Raw genomic sequence first — 25,233 nt, forward strand, 5'->3', positions numbered from 1 at the left:
AGTGAGGTGGATGGACCAAGAGTCTGTCATACAGAGTGAAGTAAGTCAGAAAGAGAAAAATACCGTATTCTAACACATATATATGGAATCTAGAAAAATGGTACTGATTAACCTAGTGGTAGGGCAGGAATAAAGATGCAGACGTTGAGAACAGATTGAGGACCCAGGGGGGAAGGGGAAGCTGGGATGCAGTCAGCAAGTAGCACTGACATACATACACTACCAAATGTAAAATGGATGGCTGGTGCGAAGCTGCTGCACAGCTCATGGAGATCAGCTCGGTGCTTTGTGATGACCTAGAGGGGTGGGATAAGGAGGGTGGGAGGGAGACGCAAGAGGGAGGGGATATGGGGATATGTGTGTGCATATAGCTGATTCACTTTGTTATACAGCAGAAACTAACACAACATTGTGAAGCAATTATACCCCAGTAAAGATTTATTAAAAAATGTATTAAAAAAAAGGAACTGATAAAGAGTGATTTCCATGTCTATTTCTCGGTGACAAAGTGAGGTACAGAATATTACAGAATGCTACTTTCTGTGAAAAAGGAGAACAGAAGAATATATATACACATATCTGCCAATATTTGCAAAAAGAAATACTGAAGGATAAATCAAAAACTAATTTTTAAAAACTAGCTATCGGGACTTCCCTGGTTGGCACAGTGGTTAAGAATCCACCTGCCAATGCAGGGGACACGGCTTCAATCCCTGGTCTGGGAAGATCCCACATGCCACAGGGCAACTAAGCCCGTGTGCCACAACTACTGAGCCTGTGCCCTAGGGCCCGCATGCTGCAACTACTGAAGCACACGTGCTCTAGGGCCCACATGCCACAACTACTGAGTCCGCGTGCTGCAACCACTGAAGCCTGCGTGCCTAGAGCCCTTGCTCCACAACAAGAGAAGCCACTGCGATCAGAAGCCTGCGCACCACAATGAATAGCAGCCCCCGCTCGCCGCAACTAGAGAAAGCCCGTGCACAGCAACGAAGACCCAACGCAGCCAAAAATTTAAAAATAAATAAAAACTAGCTATCAACAATGGAGGGAGAGAAAGTCTGCAGGAGACAGGGAGGGAATGAGACTTCTCGGGGATACATGTGTTACAAAGTTTTCACTTTGAAAACGTAAATTTTATACATTCAAAAAAGATAATCAAACAGGAAAGCAATTCTTTCAGGAAGTGTAGACAAAGAAACATATCTGCCTACAATTAAACTGGTGATCATACCACACAAAGAGAGACTCATCTCAGGCACCTTCAGAACATGCTCTTCTGACTGCACATCCTCAGTGGAATGTGGGGAAACAGAGCTGGTAGGAAATCTTAAATTCCATACAGTATTCTGCCAACAGTAATACTGGTATTACATTAAAACTTTTATACACAGAATAGCGTAAATAAGTAAGTAATAAATACTGTTCGGAACCAAGATTTTCAGTGTAAGAGAAAATATTCAAGCATTTAAAAGAAGTAAAAATCCTTAAAGGTTAAATCTGATTGGGCTGGAAAACCACAAGTGATGAGGTTTATAAACGTAATTGGCCACCGGCTCCAACAGTGCGGACACAGAGCAGCCTCACGAAAGGGGAGCAGAAGGACAGCAGGTGAAGAAAAGGTTTTCACTGTCTGTGGTGCACACTCGGCAAAAAACTCTGAGGAAAAGTGAGAAAGTGCTTGTGGTCACAGCTGGGGCGGTGGCTACTCCCGGGGGTGGGGGTGGGGTGGGGGTGCTGGCTGTGAGGCCACCAGGAAGGCAGTGGGGACAGCTGGCAGACCCACTCTCCTGACCTGGGTGGACACCCACCTCACCCCTAGTTGCACCCGCCCGTGTGTTTTATACATTTGTGTCACGTTTAACAACAAGAAGTTTAAATTAAAAATTGCAATTGGAATTATCAGTATGATAATAATCAGAACTGTTGATTTTTCTTTTCAAAAATACGGATTTCCTAGCCCTGTCTACTAAAAAGGTAAACAGTCTGAGCATCACTAAGAGGGAGAGAATCTGAAATCACTGCCTCCTGATGGGATGCAACACAAAGCAAAGCCCCCTGCCCACCCCACCCCCCATGGAGGATTCTGGCCAGAACAGTTAGACCCAAATCCAGTCATGCCCCTGCAGTGACTTCCAGTGATGGGGAGCCCAGGGCGGGGGACAGCAGAACAAACCCAGAACGGGAGACGTTCTGGGGGACAACCAACTCGGTTTCCACAAAAAGACAGGAGCATCAGAAAGGACGCAGGGGGTCCTGGGCTGCTCTAAATTAAGAAGCTTAAAAGACCTTATAACCAAACATGCGTTTGGGTCCTAATTTGAACAAATCAACTGTAAAAGACATTTCTGAGATAATCATAAAAGTATGACTGCAGAATGGGTAGTAGAGCCCATAAGGAATCACCATAAATTTTATAAGATATAAAATGGGACCGTGGTTACCAGAGAAAGGTCCAGGGCGTTTTAGAGATGTGGACTCCAAATATACACATGGGTGATTTGTACACGGAAATTCGATATACCATTTTCTCAACTTTAAAACGTCTCAAAATTTTCCTTATGTAGCCCATGTTGTGAAGTATCACTGCTCTACAAGACCTCCATTAAAAGTCACAGATGAGGGCTTCCCTGGTGGCACAGTGGTTGAGAGTCCGCCTGCCGATGCAAGGGACACGGCTTCGTGGCCCGGTCTGGGAAGATCCCACATGCCGCGGAGCAGCTGGGCCTGTGAGGCATGGCCGCTGAGCCTGTGCGTCCAGAGCCTGTGCTCCACAGTGGGAGGGGCCGCGACAGTGGAAGGCCCACATACCGCAAAAAAAACCCAAAAAGTCACGGATGTGACAATCTGCTTTTGTTACAGATCTAACCACTACCATAACACAGGTTCTACAAGAAAACCATACTACAGGTTCTAAAAAAAATTACTTATGATCAAAGTTTATGCAAAAACTCACACAGTAGGTACAGATTATTTGTACATAAAAATTACTCTCCTACTTCACTCCCTAGGGTACTGGTTTTAGAGGTTAAAAAAAGCCATGCTTATCTCTACACTAGGAGTCAGCAAACTGCAACCAGGGGCCAAATCCAGACCAGCATCTGCTGCTGTCAATAAAGTTTTATTGGGACGTGGCCCACCGTTTGTTAACAGATGGCCCACAGCTCTCTTTGCTGTGGTGGCAGAGTTGAGAAGACGCAGCAGAAACTGCAGGCCTGCAAAGCCTCAGATATTTACCGTCTGGCCCTTGACAGAAAGAGATGGCAGCACTCTGCTCTAAGTCATCTCTGGAAACCCCACTGGGTGACCCAGGTGCCACCAAGGGTGCAGCCAAAGAAAAAGGCTTACAGTTCTAAGCGCTGACACATTAGCTGTTACACACAGCGAGGCCCAGGCGAAGCAAAGCTGCTGGGGAAGCATGCAGCTGACTTCAAATTCCAGAAACATTCTTATGGCCAAACAGGCCTGTCTTAGAGAGGCATGGAAGACAAGTGCCAGAGAGGGTTCAGAGAAAAGTGCAATAAAAATGCAAGGTCATCAGTCTCACACAGGAAGCTTTTGCTGCCACGACAGGTCATACAGCATATTCATCTGCAATTTCTCCCTTTTAAGCGCTGACACACTCCTCCTCAAGAATGTGAAGAGAAATGCTATTTGCTAACTTGTTTACCATCTATCTCTTGTCCTAGAACTCAGGCTCTGTGAGGGGAGGAATTTCTCCAGCCCACTATCACACCCCAGGGCCTAGACACGCACTTGGAACACATCAGACACTCAACAGATATTCGATTATGAGCATCAGGGTTCTGTGTTACCACCACTTACCAACTCTGAGACTGTGGACACCACTTACTAGAAAGGACCACTGCCCCCCATCTCCCCCAGCCCAGGCCCCAAGCCGTGAGCAGCAAAGCTGAGATTCCGCGGCTCCCAGTGTTCTCACCTCTGAGAGAACACGCACTACAGCACTTGGACTAAATCCTCCTACTGTACAAAACCTCACACGTTTGGGAGACGGCTAAGGAAAAAAGAGTATTTATAGGGACTTCCCTGGCGATCTGGTGGTTAAGACTTCCAATGCAGGGTTCAATCCCTCGTCAGGGAACTAAGATCCTGCAAGCCATGCAGCACAGCCAAAAGGAAAAAAAAAAAAAGAATATTTACAGTCTCTTTTACATGTAAGTTTTATGTTTCAGGCTTAAGAATCTTTGCTTCAGGGAAAGACAGACGAAGTAGTAACCATTAGCTCAAATTTCTGTTCTAGTTTCAACCCAACAGCGTTGAAAAAACTGAACAGCTTATCCTCTAGACCCTGAAAGGCAGAAAAGACATGGAAATGAGGGGGTGGGGGAGGGGGCTGGTCTGTGAGGGGTAAAGAGGGAGGGCTGACACTTTCCTGCTTCTCACCAGTGACAAGGACAGGTGCCTGAACACGCGCTCTCCCTGGCAGGACACATTCTGTCCAAGTCTGGAGTCCACCAGTCCAAAAGGGACCAGGGAGCAGAAGGAGGGCGTGCAGACCCAGAGGACATTCCTGCTGTTCTTCCCGAAGAGTGCTGAGCGCTAACCGAGCAGGGAGAACTCACCAAAGACGTGAGCGCAGTTAGTGTTTTAAAAAGAACTTTTAAAACTGACTCAGGAAAGAACGTAGAAAAGAACCCAGGTTTTTGTTTCTGTGGTTAGGAAGGACCCTCCCCCACTGGCAATCGGCCTCCAAGCACCCAAGAAAGAGAAGCCCCTCTCTTCTGATGCAGACCCCCAACCAAAAGCCTCGAAGGCCCCGGGTTGGCTGATCCCTTATTCAAACCGGTAAAATCCGGACGTTGTTAAATTAACTCGTGCTGTCCTCTTACCCCAGCCAAAGTCAAGATGTTCTCCAGTGACCTGGTCATGATGAGACGCTTCCTGGCGCGAGTTACTGCTACATACAGTAAATTCCACTCGTCCTCAGAAAACGACTCTGAAGAAAGCAAAGGGGAAAAAAATATCAACACAGAAGCCTGCTTACAGAAATTTATATTCTTATCTAAACGTTTACTATTCGGGTCTTCCCTGGTGGCGCAGTGGTTAAGAATCTGCCTGCCAATGCAGGGGACACGGGTTTGATCCCTGGTCCGGAAAGATCCCACATGCCGTGGAGCAACTAAGCCCATGCGCCACACCTACTGAACCTGAGCTCAAGAGCCTGAAAGCCATAACTACTGAAGCCCATGCACCACAACTACTGAGCCTGTGCTCGAGAGCCCACAAGCCACAATTACTGAACCCATGCACAACTACTGAAGTCCATGCATCCTAGAGCCCGCGCCACAACTACTGAGCCCACATGCCTCAACTACTGAAGCCCACGTGCTCTAGGACTCACATGCCGCAACTACTGAGCCCACGTGCTGCAACTACTGAAGCCCACACGCCCTAGAGCCTGTGCCGCAATTACTGAGCCCACGTGCTGCAACTACTGAAGCCTGTGCGCCTAGAGCCCGTGCTCCGCAACAAGAGAAGCCACTGCAATGAGAAGCCCATGCACCACAACAAAGAGCAGCCCCTGCTCACCGCAACTAGAGAAAGCCCATGTGCAAAGCGCGCGTGCAGCAACGAAGACCCAACACAGCCAAAAAAAAAAGTTTACTACTCCCCATCGCCCCAAAAAACCCTCAGGATTTGCTGGCTTTATAAGCAAAATTTTCCTACAAACACCAACTCCGAAAAGAAACAAAACTCTAACAGACTAGGGGCACAGAACACCCACATTTTGACTCCATGACTAACAGAGAGCTTTTGTTTGTCTGTTTGTGGGAAAACTTCAAATGGTTTTATTATAAGACTTAAAACCAAAACAACAACACTGGGCTTCCCTGGTGGCGCAAGTGGTTGAGAGTCCGCCTGCCAATGCAGGGGACACGGGTCCCCTGGTCCGGGAAGATCGCACATGCTGCGGAGCGGCTGGGCCCGTGAGCCATGGCCGCTGAGCCTGTGCGTCCGGAGCCTGTGCTCCGCAACGGGAGAGGCCACAACAGTGAGAGGCCCACGTACCACAAAAAAAAAAAAAAAAAAAAAAAAAACAGCACTGATGCTTAGATGCTTAGAGTTTAACAGGTAGCCTTGAGTATAAACTGATACAAAAGCAGACAAATGATAGAGTGCTTACACTAATCCCTTGTATGATTTTCGGGCCTCTTTAATAAAAAGGAGAATTAATTAAAGAAAAACACCTTGGCGAGCAGGTAAACTGTTTTAGAGCTTCTGTCTGATGGGGAAAAACCCACAGCTGAAGAGCCGGTGCAGGTTAAACAGGATGCAATAAACACAGCTGCCCTCCGAGCAGCCCTGAGGGAGGTGGACCCTGGAGGCTCAGTTTTTCTAAACACACAGTCTAAAAACAACAAATTTAGGAGCAGGAGGATTTTCTTGTTCTAGAAGGATCCTTCCAAGGAGCCACACCGTGCAAGAAAAAGCAAGGCAGCCCTGCAGTGAGGCGTCAGCGGTCTCCTTACCGACTCTGAAGTGGGGCAGCTGAGCGAGGTTGTGCCTAGCACAAGGCACTTTCACGAAATCATCTAGGACATGCACAGTGTCAAACTCCAGGCCTTTGGCCTTGTGCACAGTGCCCAAGATGTACTCTGGAACAGAAACACAGCGGACGGGCAGATGAGGGGGTGACTGGGAAAGAAAGGAAAGAGGTGAAAAGCTTACACTTCCCACCACTCTCAAAACGCTAATTACGTTTTCTTGCCTGGGTGCGGCTCTGCAGAAAAAGGGGGAAAGAGGAAACCTCAGTCAGAATAAAAAAGGGAGAGACAAAAAAAAGACGAGGGGAAAGTAGAAATTCGTTGCAGGTGTTGCGAACACGGCCGAGTTCCAGTCCAGAGCTCATGGCGGCTGCCCACCGCCTGCTTCCTACGCACGAGGGGACAGAGGCCCAGAAGAGGCTGGGGGGTTGCCAAGGGTCAGCCGGTAGCAGAGATGGGACTCGGGAGCCCCTTCTACGGGCTGGAAGTAGAACAGAAATAAAGGGGCCACAGGAGAACAGCAGCCTTGTTCCACTGACACAGCCGCCCCTAGTCACCCATGATGTCCACGCTGGCAAGAGGCAACGGAGGCGGGCTGCCCCCGCCCCCAGGGGGAAGTGAAGAGCCCCCGTGTCCCTCACCTGCAAAGTCCAAGTCCTCTATGTGGCATCTCTCTATCCTTTCCACCAGCTCTGGAATCCGGATGTTGTACTTCTCCACGACCGCAATCTTGGCTTCCAGCTCCTTGTCCTCGGCCGCAGTCACATACCGCTTGAAGCCACTGAAGCCCTCTCTGTGCACCCACCTTCTGATGAACCTGTCTTTAATGACGAGGTTTCCTAGAGGGAACAGGCGTAGGGGTCAAGGTGACACAGGCTGCACCGACGTGCACTCCTCACTGACCACATGATAAACGAATGGTCTCAGAGCTGGAGACCCAGGTCCAGGCTCGACGGCATCACTAACCTGCCGTGGGTGCCTGGGCAAGTCAGCGCAGTGACCTGTGCCATAGCCCCTCCAGCTCCAAACTCAGGGTCAAGAGCCCTGCTGACATCCTTGTCTGCTTCTCAGGGATTCGAAATTGTGCAGTAATGAAAAAACGAAAGCGCTACAGAAAATTAGAAAGGATCACATGGGGCCCATGCAGAAGTCTCGGTGTGTGAGGTCACCCGGGCAGACAGAAAGATGGTGGGGAAGACGGCCTAGGGGCCAGCGTGACAGAGAAACTTAGACTCCTGAGAAAAGGGTCTGGAAAGAGCCATCGGTGCCTCTGAAAACAGGAGGTCTCTGGCATCCCACCACTGATGAGAAGAAGCCACACTGGCTCCTCCAGAGCAAACGGGAACTGACTCAGAACCTGCCCGCCCTCCTCCACCCCGCCACTGTGTGCCTGCGTCCACCCCACGCAGCAAGGAGGACACTCACGTCTCTTCCGTTCTTCCTCCGGCTGAAGAAGCGTCCAAATATCAATGATTCTGTCCAATCCAAATGATTTAATCCCCTGAAAAAGTTTTTCGGTGGGAATTTTTTGGTGTTTTGTTGTTTTTAATTTTGTTTTATTTTTGTTACTGTTGTTAACAGGACAAAGTAAAGCAAATGTAGAGGTGGGATTTTGAAATGAGACGGTTTTTTTGGAAACAGATCTCAAATTGCACCCAAAGCATAAAGACATCGAGTGGGAACCTTCATTACGCACAAAAGCAGAGGTTACAATGCAGCCTGCAAACTCGGGATGACCCAGTGCTAAGCTCTGGCTGCTCCCTCAGACTTCTCCTACGTTTAAAAAAAAGGCAAGAACTAGCTGCATGTTGCTTTCATGTCAAAGAAGGCAATTTAAATCATCTACCTTCCACGAATATAAAACAGCTGCAGCAAAGAAGACAGATGAGACCTGAATACTGAGTGTGGAGCACAAACACTCGCCGCTGTTCCTTCTGAGGAAAGAACTAGACTGTCTACAGGTATTGGATCTGTTAAAAGGTCAGCTCCTGGAGGAGAGGGCCTGACCCTCCCAGTTCAGCCCACCTCTACTGGGAAGCGTGTACTGAGCGCTGACTGGGGCCCAGGACAAAGGCTCCACACTCCAAGGGTTTAGATCATTTGGGGAAGGGACACATAAAACATTAACATCAAACTGAGACCAAAATAAGACAGTACAGATTATAACGTAACCAGAAGTGATCAAGCGGGATGACACATGTGGGACTGAGACAGGGGAGAGGACAAGCTCACATCCTGCCTGGCGTGGAAGATGCTCCAACAGTACCATTTCCTTACAATAACAAAGATAGCTAAACTATGCTACATCCACTGAGAAAGTATTGTAAAGTCACTCAAATAGCAACATGGGAGAAAATATGCTCGTGGGTGGAGTAAAAAACACATACTCTTTTTTGTACACTCTAAATGCAATTGTGTAAAAATACACAACTATAAGGCCAAAGACATAAATAATTAGCAAAAATGAGAATTTTTACATAGAACACTGAGATTAAGGGTGATTTTTTTCCTTTTAATTTCCAAAACTTCTGTAACTTGGTTACATAATCTTTATAAATTAAAAAAAGGAGGATCAGAAATTTTTTATTTTGATTCACTTACTGTATGTACTGAGGGTCTACACATAGTAGGCCCTAGAAAATATTTTTTTCATACATGAACGGGTGAATGTCTCTTAGACATAAAACTCTTGCTTCCAAGAGTTAAAAACGCCGTACACATGTCACTCAACCCTCCTAGCTTCCCTGTGAAACAGGCAGTGTCGCTGTCCCAGAGACAGAGGGGCTGAGTCGCCTGCCACAAGCCACACACAGTTAGTGAAGAAGCAGAGCTAGAACCAGTGTCCACTCTGCATCTGGAGCCCCGGGCACCTCCCAGCTGTGCCCTCACCTCGCTTGTCTTACACGACTGATCATCACACCTCAGGACACTCACAGGCAGCTGGCAGCCCCGCATGCACACAGGTTAGAAGGGCATTCTTTCTTTTTTTTTTTAATATCGGAGGAAAAGGTCCACAGTCCTTGCTGGGCCAGACTTTACAGGACTCGCTGGACCAGAATGGCCAGGGGGAAGGACTTCACAGTGCAGGCTCGGGAACAGTCACAAACCCAAATGCCTGTGTGCAGAGTAAGCCTGGACATGTGGGCCGTTTTCAATGGCTCTGTTTGTCGGCAATGTTTCCGGGCGAGAGCAGAGAACAGAAACGCACTCCTACCCCTATCAGGTGGATCCGGGCAGGCACTTCTCCTTCCGTCACCCGGACGGCCTCATCAAACACGTTGGCGTTGGTCCGGGACAGCAGGGCCACCTGCCCCTTCGTGTCACCTCGAATGCCACCTTTTGGGAGAGAGCACAAACTCTAGGGCAAATCCAGATAAAGAGGGAAGCTAATCTGTGTAACAAATACGTGTAACTGAAAGCCTTACTCTGATGGTTGCCTCCAACCAAAGTCTTTTTTCTTACTCGTTTGCAGACATCCAAGATTGTAGCTCCCACATAGGCAATTTCCACACCAAACCTAAAACTCTGTGGGAGAACAACACAATGAAAGGAGTTAACACCCCCTGAAGAACGTGAGCGCATTGCTACCACCGCCAAGGCCTGGCCTCGCCAAACCCCACTGAGCATCTCTGACTTGCCCGACCTGGAATGGGTACTTGGAAATTCCCTACTGTAAACTGACTTACACAGAACAGGAGCTTGGCAAGCAAAGAATCACCATTCTAAGTTTTCAGAATAGCATTTTCTATCTTGAAACCTGAGAGTTACCTGCTTTTCTTTATCTCTTGCCCCCAAATCCAAACCTTGACAATCTTCCACCATGTTTTCTACAGTCGTTTTCTTACCACTGCTCCCAGCGCAGCTCAGAGACCCCTACCTCATGCCTCCCCAACTTGGCCTCTTTCCCTCTGCCACTTGAATCTTTCCCTCATGTGTTCATCAAGCCCCGTGCCTCGCCACAAAAAGGACGAGCACTCTACGAAGAAAAGGTGACGTGTGGACTTTCAGGACTCCTGCAGCCTGGACAGCCTTAAGCCCCTTCGTTCCCCGAGACCAGCAGCAAACTTTTCTTTTAAGCAAATCTACCATTCTTTCCAAACTGCCTCTAACAAAGAAGCGTATATTATACAGAAAATTAAGGGAGGAAGGGGGTCTCTCCCTGCCCCCTGAGGCTCCCTCAACATCGATTCAAACCCTACATAACCGGCCACGGGACTAATCACCATTTCCTGAGCGTTTCCTGCCCTCCCCCTGCCGTGCTGCATGGCAGTAACTTCAAAACGCAGCCCAACACACTAATCCCTTGACCACTGTAGCTGGAAAGACACCATTCTTGCCCAAACTCGTGGTATTTATTGCCTTTTTCCATTCACTTATAACTTAAGGTAATGAAGTATTATGTACTTTGGTGAATATCAATAACACAGCCTAAGGAAAGCAAGACTTTCAACAAACAGTACTTTGTTGCTATAGAACTATTCTAAGTGAGCCATAACTCAAATTATAAAGATCCACGAGTCCATGCTGACACAAATAAATAAACGAATAAATAAATGGAAGAGAAGACACAAAATCTCCTTTGCAGAAGAATTCCGAATAATCTATGTAGACACTCCAACTCTTGTTCCCGAGTGAGCACTGAGGGCAATGACTTCCTTCCAAGGCACACAGTGTGGAGGGGTGGCGGGGGGAGTCACTTCACGGTGAAGGGAACTGCCAAGCACCACTTCAGCAAGGGGGCCAAGACAACATCATCAGTTATAAATCATGTTGATGGGGGACTTCCCTGGTGGCGCAGTGGGTAAGACTACACACTCCCAAGGCAGGGGGCCCAGGTTCGATCCCTGGTTGGGGAACTAGATCCCATATGCATGCCCCAACTGAGAGTTCACATGCCACAACTAAGGAGCCCGCCTGCCGTAACTAAGACCCAGTGCAACCAAATAAATAAATAAATATTTTTCAAATAAATAAATAAATAAATAAACCATGTTGACAGTACGGGCCCCCAATACCTTGTAATGAAAATGGCAATTTTTCTTCCAAGGCCTTCCTCCCAAAACATCAGTGCAACCACCAGACAAACACCAACAGAGGGGTATCCGACAGAACACCTAACCAGTCCTCTTCAAGGTCCAAAAAAAAGACAAGCGTGAGAAACCACAGAGCACAGCCAATAGGAGCCTAAGAAGACTTGACAACTGAATGCAGATAGGGTCACCTGAATAAGATCCTGGAATAGAAAAAGGACATTTGGTAAAAAACCAAGGAAATCTGAATAAACGATGGACTTTAGTTTATAATAATGTATCCACGGTAGTTCATTAACTGTAGCAAATGTACCACACGAATATAAGACGTGAATAATAAAGGAAACTGAATGTAGGATGTGTAAGAACTTTCCATACTATCTTCTCAACTCTTCTATATATCTCAAACTAAAAAACGTCTATTAAAAAAAATTCCTCTGGGTTGACGCCACCCTAAGTCACTACAGCAAACAAGGGAAACTCCAGAAAATAAGGTCACTGAGTGGGCTACAGGGCCTCTTAGAAAAGAACAGAACACAGTTTAGATGACGCTGGCACTTTCGCTGGCAGTCTCACATCCTCTTACTAGAAGTGAGGTTCTTAAAAGCAGTGGTTTTCACACCTTTTAGTCTCAGGACTCCTCATACTTTAAAAAATTAGTGAGCACCCAAAGATGCTTATCATTTACGTGAGTTGTACCTACCTACAATTACCACATTAGCAACTTTAGTGCATTTCAATATAACAATAACCCCATTACATGATAACATACAGAACATATTTTTAAAACGGTATTTTTCAGGACTTCCCTGGTGGCACAGTGGTTAAGAATCCACCCGTTAATGCAGGGGACACGGGTTCGAGCCCTGGTCCGGGAAGATCCACATGCCATGGAGCAACTAAGCCCATGCGCCACAACTACTGAGCCTGCACTCTAGAGCCTGAGAGCCACAACTACTGAGCCCACGGCGGTGCCCTAGAGCCCACACGCCGCAACTACTGAGCCCTCATGCTGCAACTACTGAAGCCCGCATGCCTAGAGCCCGTGCTCCACAACAAGAGAAGCCACCGCAATAAGAAGCCTGCACACCGCAACAAAGAGTAGCCCCCACTCACCGCAACCAGAGAAAGCCCACGCGCAGCAACAAGACCCGACGCAGCCAAAAAATAAAAAAAAAAATTTTTAAATGGTATTTTCCAAAACATAAGTTAGAGAGAAGAGTGGCACTGTTCTTACATTTTTGCAAATGTTTTTAGTGCCCAGCTTAAGACAGCCGAATCTCAGAGCTCTGTCTGCATCCAGCCTGGTGTGACAGCCTCACAAAGATGAGTGCTGAAAAGGGGAGGAACATGTAACAGCTTTTCCAGATAATCAAGGCCCCAGGAGTTGCCATGCTCATGCTGGAAACAAGGTTTCCAAAATCTGGATTTCACTTGAAAGCAAGTTTATCTTCGGCAATACATATGTCAGCTGTTTTCCTTGAAGTCACAGCTCATAGCATGTGTTTTTGAGAAAATGCCAAATCCCCAAGTCTGAATAACCAGAAGTGGTCTGTCAGCTGCTCGTTCAAGAACAAACGAAAGAAGCAGTAGTGGAGCTCACAACACAATCACAAAAGTGCTCCTGGTCAGACAGCAGCACACTGCAGGGGCAGAAGGACTTCATCCTACTTCCCATTTCATCACACAGACTGTGAGAGAGACGGACTCAAGGGTCTACAGTAATGAAATTAATCATTTTTCCTGTGCCATCAAGGATGTTCTTAGTAGGGACTTCCCTGGTGGTCCAGTGGGTAAGACTCTGCGCCCCCAATGCAGGGAGCCCAGGTTCGATCCCTGGTCAGGGAACTAGATCCCATATGCATGCCACAACTAAGAGTTTGCATGCTGCAACCAGAAGATCCTGTGTGCTACAATGAAGATAATAAATAAATATAAATATTAAAAAAAATAGTACTCTTAAAAACAAAATATGTTCTTAGTGAACTGCCTACTTTCTTTTTTGACTCAGTGCCTTGCAGTGAAGAATAAGGCAACTGCTAGGACCGGCTGGTGCCAAAGCCGAGATTCTCAGCCACAGTCTCACCACTGACTTTGCATCATCAGTGCAAATGTCAACATAGTGCAAGAGGCAGATAACTATTATGAAAACAGTTTTGACTTTGCAGACCCCCTGAGAACCATGGAGAGCCACTGCTTAGAGGCACGGATTTGCTACACACAGTGAGCCTCATGAAAAGCCTTACACGGGGCCTGGCACGTAGTCAACACCGGAGAACCAGGGTGGGGAGCCACAAGGCTTGCGTGTATATACGCGTCTGGGGACTGGGAAGAAAAGACAGCGCTTACCTGTGTGAGATAGAAGACGTGCGTGTGAGGGACTGTGAACAGAGCGTTGACTGCACCTCGGAAGGTATAGATCTGTTGGTGTGGGTCCCCCACGAAGATTTTCCCACATGGCTGAGACAGAACTATGTTCATGATCGCTGCGACCAAGAAGATGGAAAGTAAGGGCTCTGAAGCGACACCAACCCACGGAGCAAAAAGAAACCAAACTTAAGACAGAAAAGGATGAAAACGCTTGCACACTGGACAACAGTTATCTTTCCCTCCAGCATAGGTGCACTCAGTCCAAAGAAATGATTTTATAACAAACAAAAGAAACAGCTTCTAACCCTACGAATGCAGATTATTTTTACTCCTGAACAAATTATTGAGTATAAGAAACCACATAGGCAAATATAAAATGAGGCAAGTTATCTTCTCTGATATTATAATTTAAGGCCCCAAAATGACCAAGTCACACTATTTTCTATCAGCCACTGGAAAAATACACAACACAAATTGTTCACTCTAAATTGACTACCTTTTCCCCCTCCACATGAGTCTCAACCCAATCATGTGGTGACCTAGGCTCAGCCAATATTTTAAGAATAACGCAAGCAAAACATTTAGAGAAAATTAAGTCTCCTTTGGGTGAGGGGTGGGGGTGGAGAGACAAGTGCTGAAATCCACAGTCAGACAGCAAAGGGTTTCTGAATGACTAAGCGTCACACGCTCCTCCTCATGACAGACAAGAATCATCGACTTATGCACACACGTGTCCTCTTACACATTCACAACACTGTTGCTATGTGTTTGGGACTACTGGTGTCCTGAATGGTTTATCACCTGGGGTACAGTCCTGGGCCTCGTCCACAAAGATGGCGTCAAAAGAGGCCAGCAGAGGCTTGCTGAGCTGCCAGAGTTTCAAGTAGCCTACAAGAAGGGGCAGAAGAGTCAGAAATCGGAATGAGGCGGGTCCACGGCGGGGCTCAGGACTGGGCGCGTGCGTACCGTCGTGCGTCATATGGTAAGCCTCCTCCTTGCACTCGCCCAGCTTCCGCATGTTGTCCCAAAGTCGGCTCGCTTCGAGGACACCGTTCTAGAAAGCAAGTGACACGGTGATGTGAAGGACATGACCCTGAAATCAGGAGTTCATGTCCATGTGCAGGGGTCAAAGCAAAGGCCCCAGCTCACGGTGAACGGCAGCCACCCCCTGGCCTCCCCCGGCTCCACGAGGGCCTCATGTCAACGTCAGGCGCCCAGATGGGCAAAAGCCAGGGGCTGGACCACACCCAGAGGTAGAGCATCGCTCAGGGAGCACAGCATCTGATGAACCAAGAAAGGCTGGATGATTCCTCTAGATTTATGACCAACAGTTAATTCATAAAAAGTGTGGTCAATGACTGAAAAGACTTGATAAAAATTAGAAAAGAGAATCACATCTTTAGACCCTGGACCAGCAGACCCCACGACGAGCTCTTATAAACCCTGGGCAGGAGCCCCATCTGTGAAATGGAGGACCAGGCTGAGGACTAAGCAAGATGAGTGCTCTTCACAGAAAACCCTGTACACTTCGCAGCCAGCACAACTGGCCTAGGGTCTCCCCTCCACCTCTACCTCCTGACAGCAGCTCTAAAGACATCAAAGACCAGTACAAGCTGGCACCGTGTTGAGCCCTTGTTCCTCCCGAGCCCTAACTCCAAAGGGACTGAGACACTCACCAGCTTCTCGCTCTGCTCGACCATGACTCTCTGTCCCTGGCTGTTCTTACACCAGATGGGCACGTGGTCAATCGTCAGCTCGTCGTCAGCCGAGGCAAAGAAGTTTTCCAGAGTCTTACATACTAGCTTGGCCCTTATGAAGCCACCCTTCCCTTCAGCGAGGACAGAGTTGACCATGAAGGGGGTTAACTTGAAGAGATTCAACTTCTTCTTCAATTGGTACCTGCAATGCACGTCCCAAAGGCACTGGGCTGGCTTTTGTGGCAACTCGCGATTTAGTGTCTCCCCCAGGTCTGCCCCCTTCTCTCCAATGACACCACCAGGTCACTGGAAGTGGCACATACAGGTGACAAAAAAAAGCCTGAGGAGCTGAGTGAGGTCCTCGTAGGATTGGAAAGGGCTCCGTTACGCTTTCCAGAATTCACATCTAATAACCCAGGAGACGAAGTGGCTCACAGCAGATACCACTGTTCCAAGGTGTGGACCAGACTCCAGGAGGCCCCAGGGGGGGACCCTCGAAGCTCCCTGAAGCTTTCTCGTCCAAGGGGACATGGCTCAGAGGCCCTGGGTGCCTGGAACAAGTGCCCCTCAGCCCCGTCTTCTCCCCTCCAGCTTCTAAGGAAAGCCTGAATGGGTCAACCAGACTGGTGATGCCCTGAACTTTAGGCAAGTCACTCTGACCTTCTGTGCCTCAGTTCAAGACATGAAAATGCCTCCCTCAGTGAGACAGTGTTAAGCTTCCCTCAGTAGCAATATATCTCTATGGGGTGAAGTAAAAATTACTCAATCTATGGCCATATTCCCTGCCTGTAAGTGAAGACAAAGCACTAAGTTTTCTCCGAGTCACTGTGGTGTACTGACTGCAACGTGAGAGCAGTGACTGGACGTAATGGCAACAGTGGCACCATGATGCTCACTTGCGCCCGATGTGCCCGTAGGCCATGGAGTGGAAGGTCTTGCAGATGACATTGCTGGGGAAGACGAGCTCGGCCTGCTTGGCGATGCTCTTGTTGAAGGTCACGTACAGAAACCTGCTCTCAGACCACTTCTCAGCGTACTTGACCAGGGTGGAGGTCTTCCCAGTACCTGAGGAAGCCAAGAGCAAGGGAGGTGACCCTCTGACCAGGAATAACGGTTCCCACAGACGCTATAATCGGGTCCCACCCATGCCTATCTCCCCGCTTGTCTGGGACCAGACAGTGGCAAGTTCTCCAGTACTGATGAAAACTAAAAACAGTGCTGTGAAGGGAGCAGCAGACTCAAGACAGAGCCACCTGGGTTGGGGTAGCAGACCCTGCAGCTCTAAAGGGGCCACTTCAGTCTGTTCCTCAGCCTGTGTGGGTAACACTGACCTCATAGGGTGTGCAGGATAATTACCCAGGTACCCAGCAGAGGAACTCATAAACAGTAGCTATGCTGGCCTAGGCACCATTCATGCTTCGACAGCAAGAGCATGAAAATGAGATTCAAGGATCCTTCCAACCTGTTCTGAACTATCCTATCTACCCCTCCTCCCCGCCTTTCATTCAGTTATTCAGTTAGTCAACTGTCACCCACTGAACAAGTATTTCCTGAGCACCTACTGCACATTCAGCCCTACACTAGGCATGTCACAAACACAAAGCAAGGTTCCTGCATTACAATCTAGTTGGGAATAAAACACCAACACAGTTGGAACAATTGGAACAAAAAAAAAAAGAGAATAATGATAACACAGTAGAGTGAAAAAGAATATGGATCTGGAAACAAAAAAGAAAATCTCGCCTATGAAAGAAGATAAATAGCACCTCCTTTCCTACCTACCAGGGCTGTTTGAAGATCAACAGATCAATGACATAGTGTGGAGGTGTTTACAGAAGGTGTGTGTTGGCTATTCTTCCTATGTAATCAGGCACCAAACAGTTAATACAGATTAGTCACAGTGAGAGTTCAGAATCACGGAGATCTCAAAGGGCTGAGGAAGCCTCCACCAAGAAGACACAGAAGTGACGGGGGTCAACGTCAGATGGCAGAGAGATAGAGGAAGTAGGGGACGGGGAGGGTAGGCGAAAAGGCACGTTTCTGGAGAGAAATAGATCCAGCTTTGAATTCCACCTCCACCACGTATTTGCTCATTTAATCTGGACCACATCATTTTAATTTCCCTGAGCTTTAAAACCTCATACATAAAATGAACCAGAAATTCCCTGGCCATCCACACTTCCACCGCAGAGGGCATGGGTTCAATCCCTGGGGAATTAGGATCCTCCATGCCAAGCAGTGCAGCCAAAAAATAAATAAATAAACCAACCTCACAGAATGTTAGGATTAGCACAGGGCAGACATTTGATAAAGTGGCTGTTGTTTTTAGTACGATATTTAGGCAGAAAAGAAGCGGGAAGGCATTCCAGGTACAGAAAATAGTATGAGCAAAGGTTCAAAGAGCAACCAAGTACTTTAAGAGCCAGGAAGCACAATTAGCTGACTGAGTAATGTATGTGAGAACCAAAAGGTAGGAGGCCCTTCCAGACTTCACCCTATAGAAATCAAGGAGCTCCTGACACTGTCTGAACAAGGGATTCACATGACCTACCGCCCCATAAGCAATCAGTGTCTGAGCAGATATGATGATATATAATAGGCTGGATCAATCCCAGTGGCATCTACCCCACAAACAAACTCCTATGGACCATTTGTTCAGCAGGAAGCCCAGTGTGGATGCCCCCCTGGAGTGGTAAGAAAAAGCACTTATTCCTTGGCAACTGCTTTTTAGATGATTTAATTGCAGCAGTTCAATAATAGATTAAGGTAAAGATATTCTGGCAGGTGGTGGGTAAGGTGGTAAGAGGCATTCCAGGAATGGCAGCCCCCTTACCTGCAAATGCCATAATTTTTACCACCTGGAGAGGTTCCATCTTATGGCTTAGGATCAGCTGTTGTTCATGTGTCAGCTGGATGGTTGTTTTCTTGCTATAATCATTACAGAGGAGAAATCAGGAAAAGAATAAGGAATTGAAAAGATCAGGTGATAGACTGTCAAAAATGCAACAGGAAACCAAATGGGACGAATAAAATTTAACCAGAAAAAAGGGGAGGGCCGCCCCCCTTAGGGTGATTAAATTGTTCTAAAACTAGGTTATGATGTTAGTTGCACACTCAGTAAATCTACTAAAAATTATTGAATTATACAATTAAAATGGGTGAATTTTATTTAATGTAAATTATAACTCAATAAAGTGGTTAAAACAAAACACCTTTTCCTCTTCAAGTACGAGAGTCAGGAATCAAAGACGTCCACACACACACCCCCTTACAGACATACCCTGGCCAGACCGATGGTTCCTCTTTGACTTCTGTGGCCTGAGCACAGGAATTCTCCTGAAGATACAGGCAATAGAAAATGTTGTAGTGAATCCTAACAGGAAAAAAGCAGATTAGAGATTTTCAAATTCAGTCATGACCTGTATCTTATTTTTCCTCAGATGTTTTTTAGACTCCTAATCATTGCTAAAAATAAAATATGTACCACCATTTTATGAAAAAAAGGGAAGAAAAGGGTTTAAATATACCTAGAGCTGAGCTATATTTACCTGCACTGTTGGAGGTAAATATTTGGAGAGCACGGTTCTGGGAGAGATGCCTGGCTGCGATGGGCAGAGGCAAAGGAGACAGACCAGGATGTGCTCTTTGGGGAACAAAATGTAGCCACGTATGAACACAGAAGGCTCCGTCCACTCCAGGCTCAACAGCCCTGTAGGTAAACACTATCTTGGGGATGGTGTACGACCCCACGGCACCTCACGTTCACAGAGCCCGCCTGCCTGCATCACTGCACTCAAACCTCACGGAGAACCTGGCGGAGCAGTGGGTGGTGGGGCTCGCCCAGCAGTAACGCGGGGAAGGGGCAGGGCGGGGGCCAGTTACCGGTTGCTGATGTTGATCCCTTTCTCCCTCATGGCGTAGAGCAACACGGCAATGCAGTACAGAGTCTCGGTGATGTCTGGCATGGTCACTGTGGAGCTGGGCCGCCGGAGGCAGAAGAGCAGCTGCTGGATGTCATTGACGCTGCTGGACAGGAGGATGATGGCCGCCACCAAGGCCCACACGTTGACACCCTGAGGAGGGAGGTGGACAGGACAGGAGACGAGACCCAAAACACAACCGGTAAGAATCACATGGGACAGCCGGTGAAGAAAGCCAGGTTTGGGGTTCGTGTACCTTCCTCAGACCATCTAAACGGAGCGCAAACTTCCTGAATGACATTTGGGAAACACCAGGCATGTCTCCTTTTACCCTGGATTCCTTCTTTCTCATCATTTTTGGGTTTGAGTTCTTAAGTTTTCTTTGATTAAATAACATTTATAAAGTACTTAACGCAAGACGCTGCACAGACGTGATCCTCCCGCCTCCTCACCAGCCCACCCCACCCGCACCAGGTCAGTGTGAGCTCTGAGGTCCAGACACGCAACTCAAACAAGCTCACTATTAAATGGGTGCCCATCTGGGAGGCACAAAAACTGGGGGATACAAAAGAAGACAGCAGTCTTTAGGGGGAAATCAAGACTGACAATTCAATGGCATTAAGATGTTAATTTAGTATTTATGTTATTATTATTTAATACTTATTAAATATTAAGTTAACTAAATATTAAATTATTGAAAATTTATTATTATGGACACAGTATGCTCCATCTATTAATGTCTAACAAAATGTTCACTAACATGGAAATATCAATAACAGACATATAGGGACTTCCCTGGTGGCTCAGTGGTCAAGACTCCACGCTCCCAATGCAGAGGGCCTGGGTTCGATCCCTGATCAAGGAACTAGATCCCACATGCAGGTCTCAACTAAGAGTTCGCAAGCCACAACTAAGGAGCCAGCAAGCCGCAACTAAGGAGCCCGCCTGCTGCAACTAAGACCCAGCACAACCAAATAAAAATAATAATAATAGACATATAAGTATATAACTATCATTCTTAACTTTACTGCAAGCCTCCCTGTTAAAAATGCATCCACAAAAGCAAAGTTCCACACACCTTTCACTACAACCATACTGGGAAACAAATCTCACTCCATCGACAATCACTTCACTAAAGATGGACAGAGAAATGCACATGGCTGGATTTCCAACCCTCGACTGGCTGCAGAATGAGGCTGAGGTTGCATGTGGCTTCCAAAACAAAATTTAAGAAGAATCGCTATCCAGATGAGAAGCCACAAGACACAGGAAACTGGAGACTATTTCCAGCTTCTCATTAACTCACTGTGCGTCAGTACAAAATCCTTCTTTTCTCTGGTTCTTTCAAATAACCCAAGGTGTCAACAATACAATGGGCTGCCTTGTAAAGAAGCCCTTACTAATCAAAGTGTGTAGAGGCTAGATGACCATCCTCTGTTGGAACCGCTCAACAGAATGGGAAATTGGATGAAATACTTTTTAAAATTCCTTCCAAATTAAAGAATCTATAACAATGTAGCCTTTTATTTCTCTATGGGACAAATGACAAGATTAAGGCTTCAAAGCAAAGGCTGAAGGAAGATTTTGAAAATAAATCTAAAATAACCTTCAACCAAATTTGATCACCAATACACTTTCTTCCAAAGAGAAAAGGTGTCACCTCCCCAACCCTCCCCTCCCTGCAGCCTCTTCACGTACGGCAGGGGCAGCGTAGAGATCGGAGAGGTGTTGGCGCACGCAGGCCTCTGCCTCGGGGAGGAGGAGGTGATCCCTCAGACTCCACAACGCCCGTCCAGGGTCCACACTCGGGGAGCACTTAGTGGTGGCTGTGTAGCTGTAAGACATTCACAGCAGCGTCCATGGGAAAGGTGATCCAGTAAGTGCTGATTTCTGGGAAAGGACTTTGGAAACTGACTTCCTCCCAGGAAACGGGGACTCACCGGATGAGGTTCAGCACACACAGGTCTGACTCCTTCTCTATGCCATAGCTCGAGAGGATGCCATCCACTTTGCTGACAGCTTGCTCTTCATTCATCAGGTATCGGTGATACAGCTTTTTCCAAGGAATGAACTAGAAAGTTTAAAAAATCCAAAACAACATGCAGGCAATGGCTATTAGAGAACTGATCAGGCCACAAACATATAGATAATTGCTTGAAAAACAATTGCAGTCTACAATTCAAAAGCTGGGCAAATAGGGTAGAAACATTATACAAATTTTAGTTGGAAACTAGGAGAAGGGGGGGCTCTTGGTCTGGGTTCCAACATAACTTTTTACAGAATCTGGGAAAAGGCAGTGCTTCAATTTCCCTATCTGAAATAGTGTCCTGTCCCTGTTGGGACACTAATGGCTCAGAGCTTCAGCGAGGATTAAATAACATGAGAGTTGTGGCTATACTAAGATTAGACAAAATAGATTTTAAGTCAAAAGTTATTAGAAGAGGGACTTCCTTGGTGGTCCAGTGATGAAGAATCTGTCTTCCAAGGCAGGGGACACAGGTTCGATCCCTGGCCGGGGAACTAAGATCCCACATGCCGCAGGGCAACTAAGCCCACGTGCCACAACTACTGAGCTCACGCACCTCAACTAGAGCCTGCACGCTGCAAACTACAGAGCCCACGTGCCCTGGAGCCCACGCCACAACTAGAGAAGAGAAAACCTGCACAGCACAACTAGAGAGAAGCCTGCGTGCCACAACAAAGACCCCGCACGCCACAGCGAGCGCTGCAATGAAGATCCTGCGTGCCTCGATGAAGACCCGATGCAGCCAAATAAATAACTTAAAAAAAATTATTAGAAGAGACAAAGAATATTACTTGATGATAAAAGGGTCAATTCACCAAGAAAATATAACAATTATAAATATGCATGTACCAAATATCAGAGCTCCTAAATCTAGGAAGGAAACACTGACAGAATTGAAGAGAAAAACAGCAACATAATAACAGGAGACTTCTATACTCCACTTTCAAGAATGGATAGAACAAACAACACTGGACCAAAAAGGCATATACTGAACACTCCATCCAGCAACAGTAGAATATACAATCTTCTCAAGTATACATAGAACATTCTCCAGGAAAGATCACGTACAAGAACACAAAACAAGTGTCTTAACATATTTTAAAAGACTGAAATTATAGAAAGTATGTTTTTCAATCACTATAGAAACTAGAAATCAGTAGCAGAAAGAAAACTGGAAAACCCACAAATATGTGGAAATTAAACAACACACTTAAAACAACCAATGGGTCAAAAAGGAAATCACAAAGAAATTAGAAAATACCTTGAGACAAATGAAAACAAAAACACAGCATATCAAAACGTATGGAATGAAGTGCAAGCAGGGCTAAAAGTTAAGTTGATAGTTATAAAAACTTACATTAAAGAAGAAGAAAGATCTGGATTTCCTTGGTGGTGCAGTGGTTAAGAATCCGCCTGCCAATGCAGAGGACACAGGTTTGAGCCCTGGTCCAGGAAGATCCCACAGGCCGCAGAGCAACTAAGCCCATGTGTCACAACTACTTAGCCTGTGCTCTAGAGCCTACAAGCCACAACTACTGAGCCCACGTGCCTACAGCCCATGCTCTGCAACAAAAGAAGCCACCACAATGAGAAGCCCGCACACCACAACGAAGAGCAGTCCCCACTCACCGCAACTAGAGAAAGCCCACATGCAACAATGAAGACCCAACAAGCCAAAAATAAAATAATGTTTTAAAAATATTTTTAAAAAAATGAAGAAAGATCACAAATCAACAACCTAACTTTACACCTAAAGGAACTATAAAAAGAACAAACTAAACCCAAAGCTAGCAGGAAGGAGGAAATAATAAAGACTAAAGAGCAGAGATAAATGAAATAGAGAATAGAAAAATAGGAAAAAAAACCAATAAGGGCTTCCCTGGTGGCGCAGTGATTGAGAGTCCGCCTGCCGATGCAGGGGACAAGGGTTCGTGCCCTGGTCCGGGAAGATCCCACATGCCGCAGAGCAGCTAGGCCCGTGAGCCATGGCTGCTGAGCCTGCACGTCCGGAGCCTGTGCTCCGCAATGGGAGAGGCCACAACAGTGAGAGGCCCACGTACCGCAAAAAAAAAAAAAAAAAACAATAAAACTAAGAGTTGTTTTTTTTTTTTAACAAGATCAACAAAATTGACAACCCTTAGATATATTTTGGAAAAAAGAGAAGATTCAAATAACTGAACTCAGAAATGAGGGGAACATTACAACTGATGTCACAGAAATAACAAGACTTATAAGAATACTATGACCAACTGCAGATCCACCAACTGGATATAGTAGAAGAAATGGATAAATTCCTAGGAACACACAACCTACAAAGACTGAATGATGAAGAAATAGAAAATCTGAACAGACCAATAATTAGTAAAGAGACTGAATCGGTAATCAAAAGCCTCCCAAAAAGTTAAGAGTCCAGGACCAGACTGCTTCACTGAAAAATTCTACTGAACATTTAAAGAACTAACATCAATCCCCCTCAAACTCTTCAAAAAAACTGAAGAGGAGGGAGCACTTGCAGACTTATTCTGAGGCCAGCATAACCTTATACCAAAGCCAGACAAAGACACTACAAGAAATAAAAAGAAAATGAGAGCTGTGACAAGGTCACTGAAAATAACCAAGTCATTGCTGGTGATGATAAAAACATCAAGAGGTAAGGATAAGCTGGGATATCTTCCCAAAATCCTCTTGAGCAGAATGGAGTGAAACCTCATCTATCCCCAGTTCACATCAGAGAGATAATTAAATGGGTAGAAATACTGAACCAAAACAGAGTTCACAAATAAAAACAGAAAGATATTTCTTAGAAAGTAGGAGACAAGACCCCAGGCAAAGAATGGAGCAAGAGCGATATGAAATTTCCTCCAAAATCTTTTGGGCTTGGAAGAGAAATGTACTAAGGTTTGATATATCCACCTTTCCCTCCATCTCCAAGGTTTTAAACTTCAATGCATTTGAAGAATAAATTAAACTCTCTACCTCTGGTTTCTTCCCAATGTCTGGTCTAAGGGACATACAAGCTAAGGAGAACATTCTCCCAGCCCTCAGGCTTACTGGAGACCTGAACCTGGGAAGTATAATGACACAACAAAGGGAAGGGCAGGGCACAGGATAACGGTATCAGGAAATCCTTTCTGAGATCACGGGCTGCCCCTGTGTCATCTTCAAAAGGTACTCTTGTGACTAAACGCAACACTCATTTACTAATCACCTACTGTATGTAGAACATCGTGAGACAGTGCCGAATGCAAAAAGAAACAGGACAACCAGCCCTCTAGCAATATGCTAATAATTTACAGGGAGGAAGAAGGCTCTCTAAGACCATAACAGAACATGATAAGCTTGAACAGAGGTATAAATCACTATAATAGCACAAGGAAGAGAGTGAGTGATTTCAATGGGATGGAATGGGAAAGCGTTAGTCTAAGAGTGCAGCCTTGAAGAGGAAAGACATCAACAGAGCTAAGAGGGGCCCTTTTGGTTGGCTGGGGGAAGTGGGGTGCAGATTAGATCAACATAAGGGAAGTACTGTGCAGTCCACAGTTGGGAAGCAGAACATCATTGGTTGTGGACAGAATACAGGAATGGACTGGAATGAAGTCAGCAATGAGCCTGGAATAATAAGGTGGGACACACACAGAAGGTCCCAGTTGCCTCCAGGAGATTGGGATTTGATCCTGGAGG

At 46.4% G+C, this 25,233-nt stretch overlaps 1 protein-coding gene across 1 annotated transcript in view; it reads right to left on the bottom strand.

The window, feature by feature from the left end:
• FBH1 (F-box DNA helicase 1) overlaps positions 1-25,233 on the bottom strand; it is a 47,523-nt gene that overhangs the window by 8,904 nt on the left and 13,386 nt on the right. The window contains exons 4-19 of the mRNA XM_030836890.3: positions 21,467-21,597; positions 21,225-21,360; positions 19,489-19,679; positions 18,887-18,979; positions 18,440-18,534; positions 16,503-16,671; positions 15,586-15,808; positions 14,876-14,963; positions 14,711-14,797; positions 13,889-14,025; positions 9,935-10,034; positions 9,724-9,845; positions 7,935-8,010; positions 7,151-7,348; positions 6,495-6,620; positions 4,854-4,960 (exon numbers count right to left, since the gene is read on the bottom strand). Of these exons, the coding sequence (XP_030692750.2) occupies positions 4,854-4,960; positions 6,495-6,620; positions 7,151-7,348; positions 7,935-8,010; positions 9,724-9,845; positions 9,935-10,034; positions 13,889-14,025; positions 14,711-14,797; positions 14,876-14,963; positions 15,586-15,808; positions 16,503-16,671; positions 18,440-18,534; positions 18,887-18,979; positions 19,489-19,679; positions 21,225-21,360; positions 21,467-21,597 (2,079 nt within the window). The remainder of the gene's footprint in view (positions 1-4,853; positions 4,961-6,494; positions 6,621-7,150; positions 7,349-7,934; positions 8,011-9,723; positions 9,846-9,934; positions 10,035-13,888; positions 14,026-14,710; positions 14,798-14,875; positions 14,964-15,585; positions 15,809-16,502; positions 16,672-18,439; positions 18,535-18,886; positions 18,980-19,488; positions 19,680-21,224; positions 21,361-21,466; positions 21,598-25,233) is intronic.

Source organism: Globicephala melas, chromosome 2, assembly GCF_963455315.2.
Source record: "Globicephala melas chromosome 2, mGloMel1.2, whole genome shotgun sequence".
NCBI lineage: Eukaryota > Metazoa > Chordata > Mammalia > Artiodactyla > Delphinidae > Globicephala > Globicephala melas.